The 17,415-nt window shown below is 39.8% G+C and overlaps 1 protein-coding gene across 5 annotated transcripts in view; it reads left to right on the top strand.

Annotated features, from left to right (window-relative positions):
* Positions 1-15,554, top strand: part of RALGAPA2 (Ral GTPase activating protein catalytic subunit alpha 2) — a 383,681-nt gene extending 368,127 nt beyond the window's left edge. For 3 of the 5 annotated variants that reach the window (XM_075925789.1, XM_075925790.1, XM_075925791.1), the window contains 2 exons: positions 1,266-1,305; positions 5,851-5,987. In XM_075925789.1, coding sequence (XP_075781904.1) covers positions 1,266-1,270 — 5 coding nt within the window. In that variant the 3' untranslated portion in view covers positions 1,271-1,305; positions 5,851-5,987. Of the gene's footprint in view, positions 1-1,265; positions 3,259-5,850 lie in introns of all 5 variants that reach the window. The other 2 variants (XR_012903061.1, XM_075925792.1) reach the window with 2 other exon arrangements.
* The last annotated feature ends 1,861 nt before the right edge of the window (positions 15,555-17,415 follow it).

Raw genomic sequence — 17,415 nt, 5'->3', positions numbered from 1 at the left:
CATTCTGATTTTACACTAACATCTAAAATTATTGGAAAAGAGAGAAAATAGAGTGAAAACAGTATTTTCCAGTTTATTTTGTGTATTTATCATCCCTTTCTGTCTAGTCCATTTCACTGGTTTAGTGTTGGTTGGTCAGTTGCGCTTCCTCTCACTCATTCTAGCAGATGACATCAACCTTATGAAGTAGGAGAGCTCACAAATATGTCCTTCCACAGCAAATGCAAGAGGGTGTTAGTAGCAAAGCTCAAACTGAAATAGCAGGCAGACATACACGGTGGCGGCGGGGTAAAAAGAAATGAGACCCGTCATATTTAATGGTATTGCTTCTAGTACTGCCTTCTCTTCCCAGATGGAAAGAGTCTTATAAATATCAGCAGAGAAGAAAAAATCCTTTTAAAAAATAAGGATTTTTAAAGCTACGTGTGGTTTAAAGGGTACTCTATCAGAAATATGAATTATTTTTAAACTTTTTCCAGGAATCTCAAATCATTCCATAGAAGCATAATTTTCCTCTTTCTTACAAACTGAAAGTTGTAATCTCCTTTTAGACATAATGCAACAGAACTTGAGATCCATGCACAAGAAATATGTGAAATTGAACAATATAGCTATCATAATTTTGCACACCAAGTAGTTGCATATGTAAATTATCACAGAGGTATCTGAAGCTCCATTTGTTCATGCAAATGCCTTATTTGAGGTTGTGGTTGTACAAACTGTTTGCACAAGTAGGCACACAATTACACATGCATTTTTGCAGGCATAAATGGGCTTCTACATTATTAAAATGTACTCCAAAGATCTTAATATTACATATTCACTTGCTGATTTTTAACTTGACCAGCAGTTAAAAGCGATTTCAATCTTTATTAAACTTCAGAGTTTACAGCTGTTGGAAATTATACAGACACTAACTGTGCTGGATATGCAATTGCAATAATAGAGCACTATCATTTCTATAATTTCATAGTAATGTGCATGTAATATGCCCTAAGTGGGATGGAAATGATTGTGTATTCATGTTTTTTCTCCATGTTTCAACCAACATTGGAGAGACGTGTGGGTATACTGGTCCCACATACAACTCGCCAGATAATGACACAAATGTGAACTTTACTTTCTGAAAGTTTTGTTTGTGTTAAGATGCACAATTACGTGTTCTTGCACAACTAAATGGGTGTAAACAAGACCTGCGAGCCTCATACAAGTGTATTAGGTGTGCTGTTTCTTTATTTATATGACTTTGTGTTTTTTCCCTTTAGATTAAAATATGTAAAGGTCTCATTACGGTAATTGACAAAGGTAAGAGTGACACCTCGAGCAGGCTACAGCACTGGCATCACTTGATTTACTAACTGGCTTCCTTCTTTATATTGCTAATTTAAAGCTGAAACAACACTTGCTTTGTGTGGGGGTCTCTCTTTCTCTTGCAGTCCCTTCAGGCCAGGTCTCTCTCTCTCTCTCTTTCCCCAAACCATGAGTTCTATGCTGTATGCAGGAAAAGAGCGACCCTGACTATGCCCACCTCTGAGTAGCTGCTCTGAGGGCTGGGCTGCCTGGCATCCCCCTGCATGTCTGAGAAGCACGTACTTTTCTTTCTTTCTTTTTCTTTCATTCTCTTTCTTCTGCTCCTGTTTGCTGCAGGCAGAATCTGACACCAACACCTGCCATAGTGGAAAATGTCTTTGTTGCTTTGCACTTTTGTTTGAATTGCTGCAGGGGAGCCAATGGGAGTTAAGTCCATTTACTTTTTTGTTGGCTAAGCACCATGGAATAGGATCTTGAGATGGGGCCGATAAGGAGCGGCACGTGCTGTGCTGGCCCTTTGAGTTAGCTCAGCTTAATAAGGGCCTCCCTTTCTGGGGAGGGCAGATTGCTGAACTTGGGCCTCTGAATGGAACAGCTGGGGGAGGAAAAGAAGACAAAAGAGGGGAAACACAGAGTGCCCTGAACCTGACGATTGGGGGTGTGGTTTAGGACCCGGAGAGCAGGCCGGCCGGCCACACGCCAGGTGTGACCTTTGCAGGCTCCTCCGTTCTGCTTGTTTGTCTGGGCAATTTCCAATGCGCTGATCGGATGGAAGGAAGCAGCCTGACAGCAGCATGCTGGCTGGATATGCTCAGTGGTAGGCTGGGCTTAGGCAAAGAGTGCTTGAAGCACTGAATTAACTCCTTCAATCCTGATTCACGAATGCAACTCTGAGAGCCTTTAAAAAATAACCTGTCAAAATAGAAGCTTGGTGGACTGATGAATGGGCTTAGAATATTCTTTGGTAGGAGTGTGTTTGAATTGTGTATGTTAGAAGGCAAAAACAGAGGCAATTGTAAATCATAATCTCAGACACTAACGTTCATTATTTAATGATAGACTTTACCCCACCACTTTTATAATTGCTTTAAGGAGTTATAAATATTGTGCAGCCTGTTCCTCCCCAAATCACATTTTTAGAATATAGATTGAGATAAATCTCCTTTGGGCTGTTAGAAAATCTTTAAATCGCTCACAAACATTGTAACTTTATATAAATGTATTGTGTATTTTCTCTCTGTGTGTATTGTCCTGTTTCCTTTCACTAAAGTGGCACTTAGTTACATGGGCTAGAGTATGTTAGCTGAATACGGTTCCAGACTTCCATTGCAAGAAGGCCAAGTAATTTGAGTTCGTGCCAGACAGCTTGCAAGTGGAATTATAATATTTGTATGAAAGCCTTTATCTTTTGTGGTTATTACTTGCTCATTCTGCAGCTGCTGTCTCCCTATCAATCAAGACAGTTTAAAGGGAACTTCAAGGTTGATTGCATAGTTAAGGACTCGCCAGAAGAAAGTTTTGACTGATGGAATGTACAAACTGTAAAGGCTAATGGAATGCTGGGGATGATTCTAAATGCTTAGGTGTGGCTGTTCCTTCTTACACACTGTTTGAACTGCACTGCTTTTCTATGCGCAGGAGCTGTATTGTTGAGAGCCTGCATGAATATTGCTTGAGCTTGCCCGTTCAGTGAAAATTGTATTATTTTGACCATCTGCCATTCTGCTTAGCTGCAGGAATGTAAAATACAGCACCTCCCTCTTCCCTCCTCCTCCTCCTCCTCCCTGCTTTCTTTCTTAGAGAAAACACAGCAATTTTCCAGTTCTAAGCCCAAACTAATAGGCCCACATTTTTCATAGACAGTGTCTTTGCATATTAAATCACATTTTTCATTTATTTGGAAGTGCTTTTTTCTGCTCCAAACAGTTGACTTAAAATATAAAACTGGTAAGTAAAAGTATAATTTGAAATGTGAGTACAAGGTTTGTTAAGTAGTATAAGATTTTCAAATGAACAGTAAGGTTTTCAGATTGACAGGAACTAAATCATCCTTTCTTTTGTTTTTTCATGTGCTACTATGATATTTACTAATGTAGTTGCATTTAATGATTACAAGTTTCACCCTTGTAATGAGTGCTTTGTTTTAAACCTTGTAATAAGGAAATGAACAATTGAATTTCCAGACTTTGTTTCTGAGAAGTAAGATTAATGCAGACATCTAGCTCACAGTGGTACAGCTGAATTTCAAGAAGCATTCAGAAGATAAACCAGGATTGCTTGCAGCTACCCCAGTAGGAGTTGCTTTTTGTGTAATTGATTTGTGAGAATGTCTCCTAAACTTACACTTTTATGAAATATATTTTCTGTAAAACATCTTAAGCCCTTCAGGGAGGAGCTAAAGCTATAGTCTTGGTTAGAATGCCAGCTGCAAACATTAGAATGGGTCCCTTCTGTCAGGCATTAGGAAAGAAGGATTCAAATGAAAATGCTTTAGAAACATACTGGGCTAGCTTCACCCTTGTGCTGCGGCTACTTTCCACTGCTCCAGCAAAGCGAAACACCCATTAGATGGGGTTTACAGCTCCTTTATGCATCCGTAGCATGTGGGGGCTCTGGCTCATTGGCTTTATGGTCAGTACAAGAAGGGAAAGGAAGAGGTAGTTTAGTGGCCCTAAGCATCAGGTTTAAAATACCTAGAAGCACATGTTCAAATCCCAGCAGAATCAACTGAGTCCTTTGTCCTTCGAAAGCAAATGGAATCTTTCAGTTAAAACCTTTCTAATTGATGTCCTGTCTTCTTTTCTTGGACATGAAAGATTTCCTGGCAATTTTCATGAGGGCACAATTTACTTCATGGTTTTTCAGTCAATTATTCCCACTGTTGTGTAGCATGCTATTCAACCAGTTGGTTGCCATCTTCCACTGCAAATATAATTCAGAAGTGGATGCATTTCAATGGCAGTGTTTGTGCACAGTATCTGCAGGGTTTGGGGACTGCTCAGTGTACAAGGTGCTATAAATATGTAAAGCATTATCTTAACACAAGTACGGTACATTAAATCTAGGTACAGGAGTGATCTGAAAATATAGTATATTGATACGTTAGAGATATGTTTACATTGTAAAATGTTGCTCTAGATCTGAAGTTTGTGAAAGTTCAGCCCTTTATAGACATAGAAGCCAACTGTGAAATGTAGATCTAGATTTGAGTTTGAATTCTGAATCTTCCTTCTCCCTCCCAAAAGGTTTGGAGGTGTTTGGATATGGGGCTTTGCTTCAATCCCATCTCTAATAAAAATATTTATATTGAAGATTTAAAGGGAGAGCTATACCATTGTTTAAAAATATTGCACCAAGAGAGAGCTGATGAAATGGCATTCGCGCTTACAGAAGTATCCTGGGACAAGTCAAAACGACAGTAGCAACAACAGAGCTGTGTTGCAGCATGCATTTTTGTATTCCTCAGAGCATGATTATAATTGCACTGGGGAAAGACGAGAGTTGCACACATGCTTTAATTTTATTCATTTACTTTTGAATTTAATAGCTGTGTCCTCATCTGTTCTCATTCACACAAGCCATTTAGTCCTGACCTCTAGTTGTAATCACCTTTTGGGAATAAATGAGTTGTAACTTAAATGTGTAAAATAAGTGTGTAAATACATATGGAGTATAAGACAGCCAACTGGGATTTGCTAAGCTTTGCATAAAGTTCTTAAATAGCCTTCTTGCCTAAAACAGAAATTATGGTGATTTCATTTACTGCTTTCTTGTTTAAAAAAAATGTTGCTTTTTTTTTCTCTTCAGCATCAGCAATTAAGGCACATCACTGGTGTAGTTTGAACAGAAATATTAATACTACGCAAGCTATTGTTCAGTCCTCAGAAACAGAGAAATGAAATACCATAGAGCCATTCGGGGAAACACAACCAAGATAACACTTTAATCCTACATTTGCAAGAGGGAGATTTAAACTAAGATTGTACCTTTAAGCACCAACCTAGAAGTAGCCCCCGGGGACACTTACTCAGAAACATCCCTCTGAGCCACAGTTCCTTCCCTGGTTCCTCCTTGCTTTAGGGGGGCAGTAGTAATTTACAGCACCCTCTGTGCCAGCTCACCTGAATTGGCCAGCACTTTGAGAGAATGGAGCCAAGACGCTACCCACTCCTCCACCCCTCCTCCCACACCTGCTGTGAGGTGGCACAGACAGCATTTGCTCATTTCTGCACTCTGTCTCAACCCATGGTGGATACCTCAGAGCGATGTGAACAAGGTTCATACTCTCCTGCATGGGCACTTAGTGCATGTCACAACTTAGCCCTTTGTCATTTGCTCTAGAAGCGGCCAATGCTAGCCTCCTTACCATGTACTGAAAAGCTCATTCTTCTGGACCCTTAGGTTCATTGGAACAAGCACCTCCCTAAAGCATCTCCTCTCCACTTAATTGTGTTTCTTTTTTGTATCTTATAAAGTCATTGGATACATTCTATTTTTTTAATAATAATTTTTATTTTCTTTGCCCACTTGCTTTTCAAGGCAGTCTCACTACGAGCGCAAGTGCTGATCTTACTATAACCACGGGAATGCAGTTAGCAGAGCAGACCTCTCCAACACTACCCCATGCCACGAAAAACAAAGCCTCTGCAAAACTTCGTCGCTCTGCTAGTGCACTCAGCAAATCTTCAAATTAAAGCGCTTTGGAAAGGAAAGTCCGTTCAATGGAATTTGGAAAAAAATCAGAATATATTAAAATCTTTTACTATATCAAAAGAACATTACTACATGCTTTGGATGAGCACATAAGGGAAATAGTTTTTGCTATAAAGTTACATACTTACGTTGTAAAACTTAAATCATTGACGGACAGATATCACTTGATTTACTCATCATGCATTATACTTGATTATTGTTGTCATCGAAATAACTATGTCAAAACTGAATCTTTTTCAGCATGGAAGGCATTTAACTAAGGTGGGGTAACTCACTTATTGACAGAGGTCACAGGAAGAGGTTGCAAAGCAAATATTGAAACCAATTATTTAATTTACTTGCATTGTGTTGATTGTTTTCTCATTCCAATTATAGTTTAACACTGTGTCTGTTAGAAAATGTTGTCTAAATGGAAAACAAGTTTTCATTTAATTTAAATATAAAATGGACTTTTTCTCTTAAATATGGGTGAATGCTTGGGTGCTTTTCATTATGTTATCAATTCCTTTTCTGTTTTGAATTGATACCCCCCAGTAGAGACTTTGTGCATAAAAAAACCCCAGAAGTATCAAATAGCTGGTTTAGGTAATTTGTTTGTAATCTAGGTAAGTGCTGCCAATTGCATAAATCACCAAGACCTGGACTGAAGTCACTTAGTCCTTTTACTCAAGGGTGCATGTCACCATACATTTAGTATAATCCTGGAGCTGAGCTTGCTCTGATCCTTGCAGGATTGGGCCCTTTGTGGGATGCTGCATACTAACATACAGAGAGCAGAATTAAGACCCCCTGCATTCTGTCGCTCAGTGTTTGTTATAACCATCACATGCCAATGCTGCTGTACTTAAGGTTTTGCAGTTTGGGCATTATTTGTATCAACAAATATTCATACTTATGCCATAAAATGTAAAACAGGTTAGATGTTAACATAATTTGGTTCAAACCATTTAGTTTATAGCTGTCCAAATGTATTTTATGATAGTGCTGCAAAAGAAGATTTCTATCTTTAGATACAGTATAGGGTCATTTTGTCATATCAAATGTTGCATGTGATTAATGCATAATGTGAGCTAATCACCTTTTCTCTGTGTGGAAAAATAAAATGACCAGTGATTTGATTTAGAAGAGCAAATGTGCACATCTGTAATAACTGCTTCTTACCCAGATTTCTAAAACTTGGAACCAGTACACATCCCTTGGTACCCACACTGCTACAGCACATCAACAGGGCAATAATCTGCAAATTGAAGTATCCCTAATTAGTCCTAGATATTGTAAGAACCCTCTAAAGACACATTACATAGAGTTCTTTTGGTGAGTTGCGTATTGTGCAAATGTTTTGGAATGAACAGACAATTTGAGAAATTAAGGGCAATGTTCATTATTTTTAGAAACTTAATTATTACCATAAAACCAAGGAAAATAAGAGACATATACTTTAACCACTTAAACACTTAATAGAAGGTAGGAAATTCAGGCTGAAATTCTGTCAGACATTCTTTGTATTGCAACGTCTTTGAACAGACGTTGATTTTCCATGTGATGATGCTGTAATAGCTAGGAACAACAGGGTATGAAAGGTGTTTAGTTTCAAAACTGAATTTCCTGACTCTTTTTTTAATTTGTTGGAAGGACAGGGAGTAGTCATCAGATCTAATATGTTACCTTCACTACCTGATTTTTGAGTTTTGTATCATACCCCTGTAACCTTCCTGTCTTCCTCAGGTTAACACAGTCTCTGTTTTGTGGGTGTTTAAGATGGCTGCTTACCTGAAAACATAATGTGACTTCTTACCTTAATTGAAGGGAAGCTACTTTAAGGGAAGCTAAATGCACCAGTGCATAGCCATTTTTTGTTGTTGTTGTTGTTGTCTATGTATACATTAAGTGAATGTTTATTTTCACATTGACAATGATCTGTGGTTTAGTCTCTGTAAATAATTAATACTATTTGATAAATCTTTATAGTAATAAGTTATAGACTGGCATTTTGTTATTGACTTTATGTATTAGTTTATTTGGTTCTAATGGTAGCCAATTTATCAGGAAAAATTAAAATGGGATGCACTCATTATCCAGAGCATAAATTGGAAATTGTTGCTTCTGATGCTAGTACATAGTCTGCACTAGCTAGCATTTACAGTATACAGGTAAATTCAGTCAGCCCCCTGGCACAAAGCATAATTGAATTGCTTACATTGCTGACTGCCATTTGTCTCTTCAAATCTCATTCTTTGCGTCTTTCTGATTGTCTCTCTATTAAGTAAGTTAGAAAAAATGTGTATTGCATTATCTAATGTTTTCATTTTAATAATTGTTGGGTAAGGAGGCCATGACTGTGCTTAGTTACCCAATAAAATGTATGTCAAATTCATAACATGTGGACTAGATCATGGGGCTTTTTTTTAAATAAAACAATCTTTCTTTCTAAAAGGACAGCAACCTCTAATGCAGGAGAGAATGAAAGTGCAGAATTATTATTTCCCTGCTATAAAAATACTTTTAAAAAAAGAAAAATTAGAATATGAGGGTTTTGGTAGTATAAAACAAACAAGTACCACCTTTTCTTAACTCCTCAGAAGTCAATTAAATCTCAGTTCACAGTGTAATTCTGATTTAAAAAGATGTTACATGTAAAATATGTATCTTTGTGGTATATATAGCTACTCAGGTCCTTTGTTTAGATGCCAAGTTAAAACATGATACATTGATCCTATGGGACTGATTTATTGATATTAATTCCAATAATAAATGTAGATTTTAATATTATGGATGGATTAGAGTGGCATTTGCTTACCAACACCATTTTTGAGAACAGAGCTATTGGCCATAATTAAGACTTGGTATAAATATATGCAGTTCTTATGGCAAACACTGGACAATTTCATTAGTGACTTCCATGAGGAGGTAAGTTACTATCCAGTGTGAGTGGTGAAGCAATGTAACTGACACTGATCTGGCATTTGTGTAACTGAAGCTGAGCAGCTGTATAGCTGAAAGAATTGCTAACATGAGGCTATGAAATAGGATGTGGTGGGCAAGATTGGATACCTGCTAAGTACCAAAAAGTTATACCTTTTTTTCTGTTCCTTGTACACCGCTCTTAAGCCACTGCTGAATTTGGCCTGTTGTAGGCATCAATCAGACATGTACACTGCTAATCCACAAAAGTACAGGGGACCAGACTATTCCATCACATGCAGGTCCTTGTGAAGTCACCTACAGCGTTCTTAGACTTTTTTTCAAAGTGCGTTGTACTTTATGAATGAGCAGGTGGAAGTTTTGGGGGTTTTTTTAGCTTTATCAGTGAAAACTATTCAGCTATCCAGCAACACACTTGCCTGGCTCAAGTGCCATTTGGTATAATTAAAAAACAACAACTAGATTCAATTTAACCTAAGGACAGTTCACTTCTGGCCCCTCACCATTTGGGGTTTCCTAGAAATTTGAAAAGTATTGTTACAAATACACTCATTTCAATGTTAAAGAGAAATCTCCAGAACATCTTCAGTACATGAGAGAAACTCCAATTAACCCTTTCATGTAGTGACTAGTGGATGAATCACAATGACAATAATCCCAGTGTCTAAAAATAGTTGGTAAAACTTTGGGGTGGGAGATCATTTTCTTAAAGTCATGGTACTAAAGCCATGTCTCCACTTACCAGAGGATCAATGCTATGGCAATCGATCTTCCAGGGTTTGATTTAATGGGTCTAGTAATGGCCCGAATGTTGAGAACACCTCCGTTGGCACCAGTACTCCTTACCATTGACCTCCTGCTGTGGGGCCACCCCAGAAAATCGGTGCAAAGTACGTTGACTCCAGCTATGCAATTCACATAGCTAAAGTTGTATATCTTGCATTGATTTTCTCTGCCACTATAAACCGGGCCTAAAAGACACTTTATGTTTGTGTTGGACCAAACTCTACAATAGCTGTTGCTGAAAAAGCTCTCCCACTCCAGTTCTCTTGATTGTATGCTTCATAGTACCCTTAACTGGGAAAAAAATTACTCCAGAAATATGTGCTGATGTGATGCAAGATATCTTATTGCCATAGTGCAACTCCACATGTCATTTGGCAAAGGTGCTGTAGTGGATAGATCTTTACTCTTCAGTTGCCAGTAAGATCATTTACAAGAACATGATGTCCAGGAACTTTTATTCACCTAGAAGCACCACCTTGTGGGTTGGGTAGATACCTTACCCAAAGTGTAAAGAGTAGTCATATAGTGCAAGTGAATTATGCATAAATAATAGGGATGGTAATGAGTGATGCTTATTGGGTAATGGTTACCCATTTTCGGGAGAAGCCCCCTGCATGTGGCCCAATGTGGGCGGAGAACTGCTCCGGCCCCATCAGGCCCCCAGCACATGGGGCTGCTACTTCCAGTCCTGTGCTGGAACGGAAGCAGCTGCGCTGAAGGGCCGTCCTGCCCATTTAATCCATGAACAGTTAAATGTAACATTTAAATGGTTAACTAATTAAGTAGGGTTTTACATCCCTAAAACGTAATATTTCTTTTGTATATGGTTGTATCCTAACAACGAAAGGAGCAATTGTATCTTTAGAGAAACTCAGAAACTTCCCTTCAGAATAAATGTACTGCATTCTTCATAGTGAAGAGGCAATTTTGTATCCTGTGTACTAGTAAAGTAGGAAGATGGGAAATCTTTTAAAAATGCATCCTGGAACCAGTAAGATGCCACATTTTAATGTCTCTGCTGATTAGGAAGGGCATCTATTTTCCTAGCACACACGGTTACATGGATATTTCCACAACAATGGGTTTTGTTTTTATCACAAGTTATAAAATCATGGCTCCTGTGGCTTTTGCTAGAAACAGATCCTGGAAAAGCCTCACTCTTTTATATATTCTCATAGTGGAATGATCTGTAATGTCCAGTATACGAAACTGTGCAGAAGCAGAGAGGAAGTGGAAATGGCTGGGCAATGTAATTTTCTTGTTGTTGGACATACCATACAATCTTCTCAGTTCATCATCCTCTCCGAAGTCAAACACTGGACTTCCATAAAATAAACTGACCCCTCTGAGACTAGATTCCAAGAGGTCACCAACCACCTCACTAAATCCTTTCCTGCTCTCAAGTGCAGGGGCCAAGAATTAATCCCATTCCAGAGCATAAGTCACTGCTCCCAGCTCATGCTGGCAGCAATACTAATGCCTCAGAAGGGTGCATGGTAAGAGCATCTACCATCCCGCCCGGCATGGCACAGAGCACAGTGCCTTCAAACAGAGCGGCAATGAGTCGCTGCAGCATGTGCTTTCCCAGAGCCCCACTTGAATTTCCTTTGGGGTTCATATTATGATGGAACCTCTCAGCTCCCCAGTGTGGCTAACGGCTTAAGCACAGTCTGGCCCTTAAAAAGCTTTGAAATGTTATCAAATCTGTATTTGTATGTTCAGTTTGGGATTGAATGAAACTGTGAAATGGAGGGACAAGCTCAGTGCACACCCATTATGTAATCCTATGCACAAATGGATGCATTCAGACATCCTGAGATTGTTCAGAAACAATGTCACAGATTACTTAACTTTTTGGGAACTGCCTCATTAGAAGCTGTTTAATGTGTGTCCTAGGATGATTTTTGAGAGAAAGTGGGAAAAGCCCTATTGGTGAGTTTCACTAGACAGGAGAATTACAACTTTTGCTCTTTAGAACTTGATTCAAAAAGTTGGTTTGTTTTGGGTCATGCAACTCACACAAGAAAAGTCAGAGTCATCCCTTATGTAACTGTATTAAAGTCAAAGTAGATATCCCAGAGATGAATTCAACCAGTCTGATTTTATAAGACTTTATGGGAGCAAGGCATATTCACTAGGAATACAGAGTTTGATTCTTATCGGCTAATAACGTATGACATAATGCAGTCTGCTCCCAAACAAATGAAAAGGGCTGCAATTAGCAAAGCCTTTCTCCCCTTTTCGACAAATCTTTATAACTCTTGGACTGTTTCTATATGAAATGTTCAACAAGGCTCCTAGCCATCCATATGTCAGAGAGATTTGCCTGAGTGAGGAGTTCCAAACTGAGCCCAGATGGGGATACTCAAGGTAATCAAGCTGATTCTTCATTGGAATGCCACATCTTTTATTCGCACAGATGGCTGTGTCCTTGATGCACATAGGCAATTCAGACTGAAATTTGCTCCTTTTTCTATTTTTTTCCCCTCGCTGTCAGGAAGCCTCACCTCCTCCAAAGGAGCTTTGACTACTGAACTTAGAGTCAGCGCAGCCACCCGCATCCTTTCTCTGGATCTTATTTAGGAGCATTCATTGCAGCACTCAGCCGCCAGTAGCAAGCACATTTGATCAATATTTTCAAAGAAATGGCTCTTTGGATAAGTGCAGAAGTGGTGCCCTCATGAGAGCATTCTCACTGTATTGAATGTGGCAAGCATTCTCAGCCGTAGCCTCTGGCAAGGTTGAACCAGCAGAGGCTATGCAACAGTGGCATTATCTTCAGCCTCCTTTGAAGGGGTTTTTGCAGTATTTTGCTGATAATAATTACAGACCATTACCACCCCCCAAAGACATTATTTATGTACCGTTCATTGTACACAATGCTCAGTGAGAGTTCCTCCTGTTCTAAGCCTCAGAATGTCTTTAACATACAGAAAGGAAGGCGGTCAGTTCTATATATGGGCATTTGTTGGTGGGAAAAGGGAGTCCCACCATATCTATTTTAGAGAGATGAGGGAGTGACAGAGATGTCTCCTAAATAGCCTTTGGGTGAACTTTTGATACTGAAATGAAAGTTAATCCTACATAGCAGAAGATGCATTCTGAAGACATTGTGTTTGTAAATTGATTAGTGTGATCTGAAAGTTTAATTAGCTGGAGCTGCCAAGAGTGAGTTATAAGTGTTCTGTTTGTGTTGTACTAAAGTGTTAGCAAAATCTTATAACTTCATTTTATGGTTAAAAATTTTGGCAGCCAGAAACTCCCATTCAAGTCAATAAGAATGAAAATCTGCCCACTGATTTAGGGTCCTAAATATGGATATATGTGACTGATTTCCAGCCCCCAGCTTTGAAGTTTGTCTTGGAAAATAACAGTTTGATGATTATTTGCGGCATGGCAAGCAATTGGGAATCTAACAATGGTGGGCAAGCAGAGCCAACTACCAGAACCCAGTTTCCAAGGGCAATCAGAAAAGGGTTAAAATAATTGAAAGATACACCAGAATTGAAAGACTGCATAAAACTTTTGTTTTCCCTCACTGGTGGAAATTAAGGCCCTGATGCAGTGCACATGTGTGTTTGCAAGATGAGGGATTTAATCTGTAAAATAGTTTGATACACATTAAGAAACTGGGAAAATTTTCAAAGGACAGTTAGTTAACCACCTCCTCTGGCGAGTCTATGGAATTTGGACACCTAAGTTATCTTTGTGCTTAACGAATGCATTTGAGTAGTCAAAAGACATGAACAGCTCACATCTGATTCAGTGGTGTAGCCAGAAGGGCCCACTGGGGGGGCCCTGACTTTGGGGGGGCGGGCAATGCTGGAAAGCAGGGTTATGCCCCAGCACCTCAACCCTGCTCCCCGACTGCAGTGTTGGGGAGTGGAATAAGCCCTGGTACCCTTGCTCCAGAGCCAGGCTGAGTGGGATAAGCCTGGGATGGAGCCTAGGGCAAAGCAGATAAAGCCCCAGTGCCCTGGCCTCGCTCCCCGGCTGCAGTGCCAGGCTGAGTGGGGTAGGCCCAGAGTACTGGGGAAGGGGGAGATGCCTGGAGTCATGGCCCTCACGTGGCCACACCCTTGTCTGATTTCAGATACTCTAGTGTTGTCATATATCCTAGCTAATGCACAGAGGGGAACAGTAGCTAATTCTGCAATATGAACATGAATGCAATGCTAACTAATTTACAGGACTGTAACTGTACGTTCCAATTGAAACTGCATCATTATTTGACCCATAAACAAGTGAATCCACCCATGCGATTTTCCTTTTCTTTTTCAGCAATGCAAAAATAGCAGTAAGTTTGATGCTCAGGATTAATGATCATCTAGGGTCTCTTCACTGTGCTTCAGGCATTAATTTCCCCATTTACATCCCTCCCTGATAGATGGCCCACATCATGATCCTCATTACTGAAGCAATCACCCAGATAGCGAATATCAGCACTGAGTCCTGTGATGACTATGGGCCTGATCCTCTACACCTTGCAACGAGACAGAGGGCCTGAGCGAAAGCCTATTCAAGTTGATGCCAATTCTTTCCATAGATTTCAATGGGCTCTGAATCAGGCCCATTGCACCTACAAACATGTGGCCTCCCATTGAAGTCAGTGGGGCTACTAGAGCATTAAGTGGTTCATGGGACAAGGATGAACATAAGCATTTAAACATGCGTTTGACTTGAACATTTGTGTTTCAAGGCCTGTATGATCAATGATGATGATATTAGCATAAATGTCCCTAAACAGAACTGCATACAATAGACCAGACCTCTGAAGTCTGCCAAGTAAATAGCATTGTTAAAAAGAATGTAAGTACCCACCAGATGGAGGTGTCAGACATTTTGAGATTTTTTTCTTTTGAACTAATATATAATTTACATATGAAAAACTATAGAAAAGAGCAGTAAAATGCTGGCTTAGCCTAACAGTTAAGACCGTTCTGAACTGATACTGATGTATGTTGTTAACCTACTCTGCCCTGCCTTGGTATTACAGCTAATATGTCATCAGTTACTACAGTGATCCAAACTCCTAGTGGACTTTGAGCTTTAAATTGACAAAAGCCAGGCAATCCATAAATAGAAAAGAACCTTTGCTTTGAAATAGTTTTGTGTAAATTAAGGACAAAGTCAGCTTTCTAACCTAAGAGGAAAGGTGATGTAAAATTAACACTTTTTGCACTAATCCCCTGAACTTCCCAGGGCATTGTGAAAGACATTGAATATGAGTTTGTTTTTACTAGACTATGATAGCTCCAAAGTAGTTTTCTCATTTCTAGAAATAGTAACTGATCCTTTTTTAAAAAATAACTTTAAGGCAAAGTGTGTTACCCTGGAGAGTGGCCACTTGCTGCTTAAAAAAAATCATTCAACGTGAAGTTTCATAACTGAAAGGTGCATTCTGAAAATTTTTCCAATGTTACATTTTCCCCTGTGATGTCAGGTGAGGTAAGATATTGATTATGATAATGCTGTATTCTGTAGTGGAGTTATATGGGAGATGTGGAACTCCTTTCCACATGGTTTTAGTCTTGACTGTACTGCTGAACAATAATGGACACATGAAAATCCAATCACATTGGAGTGTCTGTACATACCTTAGGCGGCACACGATCACCTGTTCAGTTATAAAAAGCAGGTCCTACAATGTCCTGTTGTGGTGCATTTGCCTGTATTTTAATATCTGTGAGATGAAATCCATGCTTGAAATGCCCTTCTTTCTGATTAACATATCAAAAGGTTTTTTATGATGCAAATCTGAAATCTTTGTTAAGCGAGTTGTGCACCCAACTAAGTTTAATTAAAATTATTTAAAACTGTAACCTGACTTTTGTGTGTGTGTAAAATTTTGAGATGCTTTAATGAAATGTGCTATATGCAGCAAGTCCAAATGTGCTATTGTAAAACACTTAAATCATAATTCTCAGTTACCCTGCTGTTCTGGCAGCATTCTGGTGCACTAAAAGGGCCTTAAAGTGAGTATGAACATAATGTACTGGTCCCTTTTGACTACAGTGGAAGCAAAGTTTTAGGATAACACTAAGCACTTCTGAAAATCACGCCCTTGGGGTTTCTTTCAAACCTGTACGTATTATATTCTAGAGAGCTGTGGTTTTCAAACTTTTTTCTCATGCCCCAGTTAAGAAAATATTCATGCCCACTATTCATCTAAGTTCCCTGTAAGCTGCACAGCTGCATGATGGTGCAGCCCTTTAACGAGCCCGGCGCAGAGGCTCAGAGCTCCTGCACAGGCAGGGAGCTCAGCTGACCAGTGGGGGGAAAGGGACCTTCTCACTGAGCAGCAGCTGCAAATGGAGCTGCATGCTTGAAAGGGAGGAGCTCCCAGAGCAGGTAAGGAGGGGAAATAAGGTGGGAATAAGTGGTTGGGGGAGGGGAAGGAGTGAGAGTGTAAAAGTAATTGGCTGGTTGAGTCAGAGGGGAGGGGAGTTTGGAGAGCTGTGTCTGTGCGAGGAGAGAGTGCAGGGCAGCGGCAGAAACCCCACTCTCCTCAAGCCTCCTAGGCTGGGAACGGGGAGGGATGGGGTTGACTGCATATAGGGTAAGTGGGGGGGGGGGGGTGCTGGCATTGGGGTGAGGTGGAGGCAGGGGGAAGTTTGTGCTGTGTGCAGGGGAGAGGTGGGGGAGCGATGGATAATTTGTTAATGCTGTGTGTCTTGTCTAACGCCCAGCTAGATTGCTGGTTCCTGAAAGTTTGACAAGCAGGATTTTATCCCAGCCCCAAGCTGGGCCGAGGGGAGCAAATTGCAGAGAGGTAGGTGGGGGAAAAGGGGATGGGTGGGTGCTGGCATCTGTGTAGTGAGGTGGAAGCAGGGGGCAGTTTGACTGGAGTGTCCTGACTTTCTGCAGTCCTTTCTAACGGGGTTGGGGCAGAGGGGAAGCAGGCTACATGGGGTGCACAGGTGCCAGGACATTTGCATGATTACATTTCAAACAACTTTTACATAGGTGTTAATGCCTTAAGGCGAGAGAGAAAAAGATTCTTTTAACAGAATTTTGTAGAGTGTTGCAGATCCTAAAACTCTGATCTTAATGATTTTTTAAAAATTCCTATGTTACTAATGAATAGAAGGTATTGCATTACGGCAGATGGTATTGCATTAAGGCCAGATCCTTGCTATGTGTAGAGTTCTGGCTCTTCTGAGTCAGAAGTAGCAAGTACTAGGTGTGATACTAGTTGTTTTCTAGGATGAAACCTTAATTGCAAGCTCTTTGAAATATGCATCTGTCTACAAACCCTGAAGCCATGTGTTAGTTTGTTCTGGGACTTCTGCTCTTTGAGTTGGTGACACACAGAGGGTGAAAGTTTCAAATCAGGAGAACTTGTATCTGTTTTTACAGGTCTCTGTTTCACTTGTTCTTGTATGGCATGGATCCTAAACATTCCCCAAAGAAACTGTATAAGCCTTAGTGAATACCTTTTACTCTCCGTGCCAGTGTCAGTAAATATTATATTAGTACTTGCAAGAGGCACATGGCTATTTCTTGTTGACTCATAGATTTCTTTAGTTATCATTTTAAAGCATTTTAATTTTCTTTTTGTATTTGATTTCATATAAAGCAGTGTAAACATTGCTCCTTGTTAACTATCCCTTAGTTTAATATTTTCTTCCACACATATGGACTATTTGAGATTATACACACACACACACGTGCGCGCATGTG

This window comes from Pelodiscus sinensis, chromosome 3 (genome assembly GCF_049634645.1).
Source record: "Pelodiscus sinensis isolate JC-2024 chromosome 3, ASM4963464v1, whole genome shotgun sequence".
In the NCBI taxonomy this organism is placed as follows: Eukaryota; Metazoa; Chordata; order Testudines; family Trionychidae; genus Pelodiscus; species Pelodiscus sinensis.
This window is presented reverse-complemented; position numbering and strand designations above follow the sequence as displayed.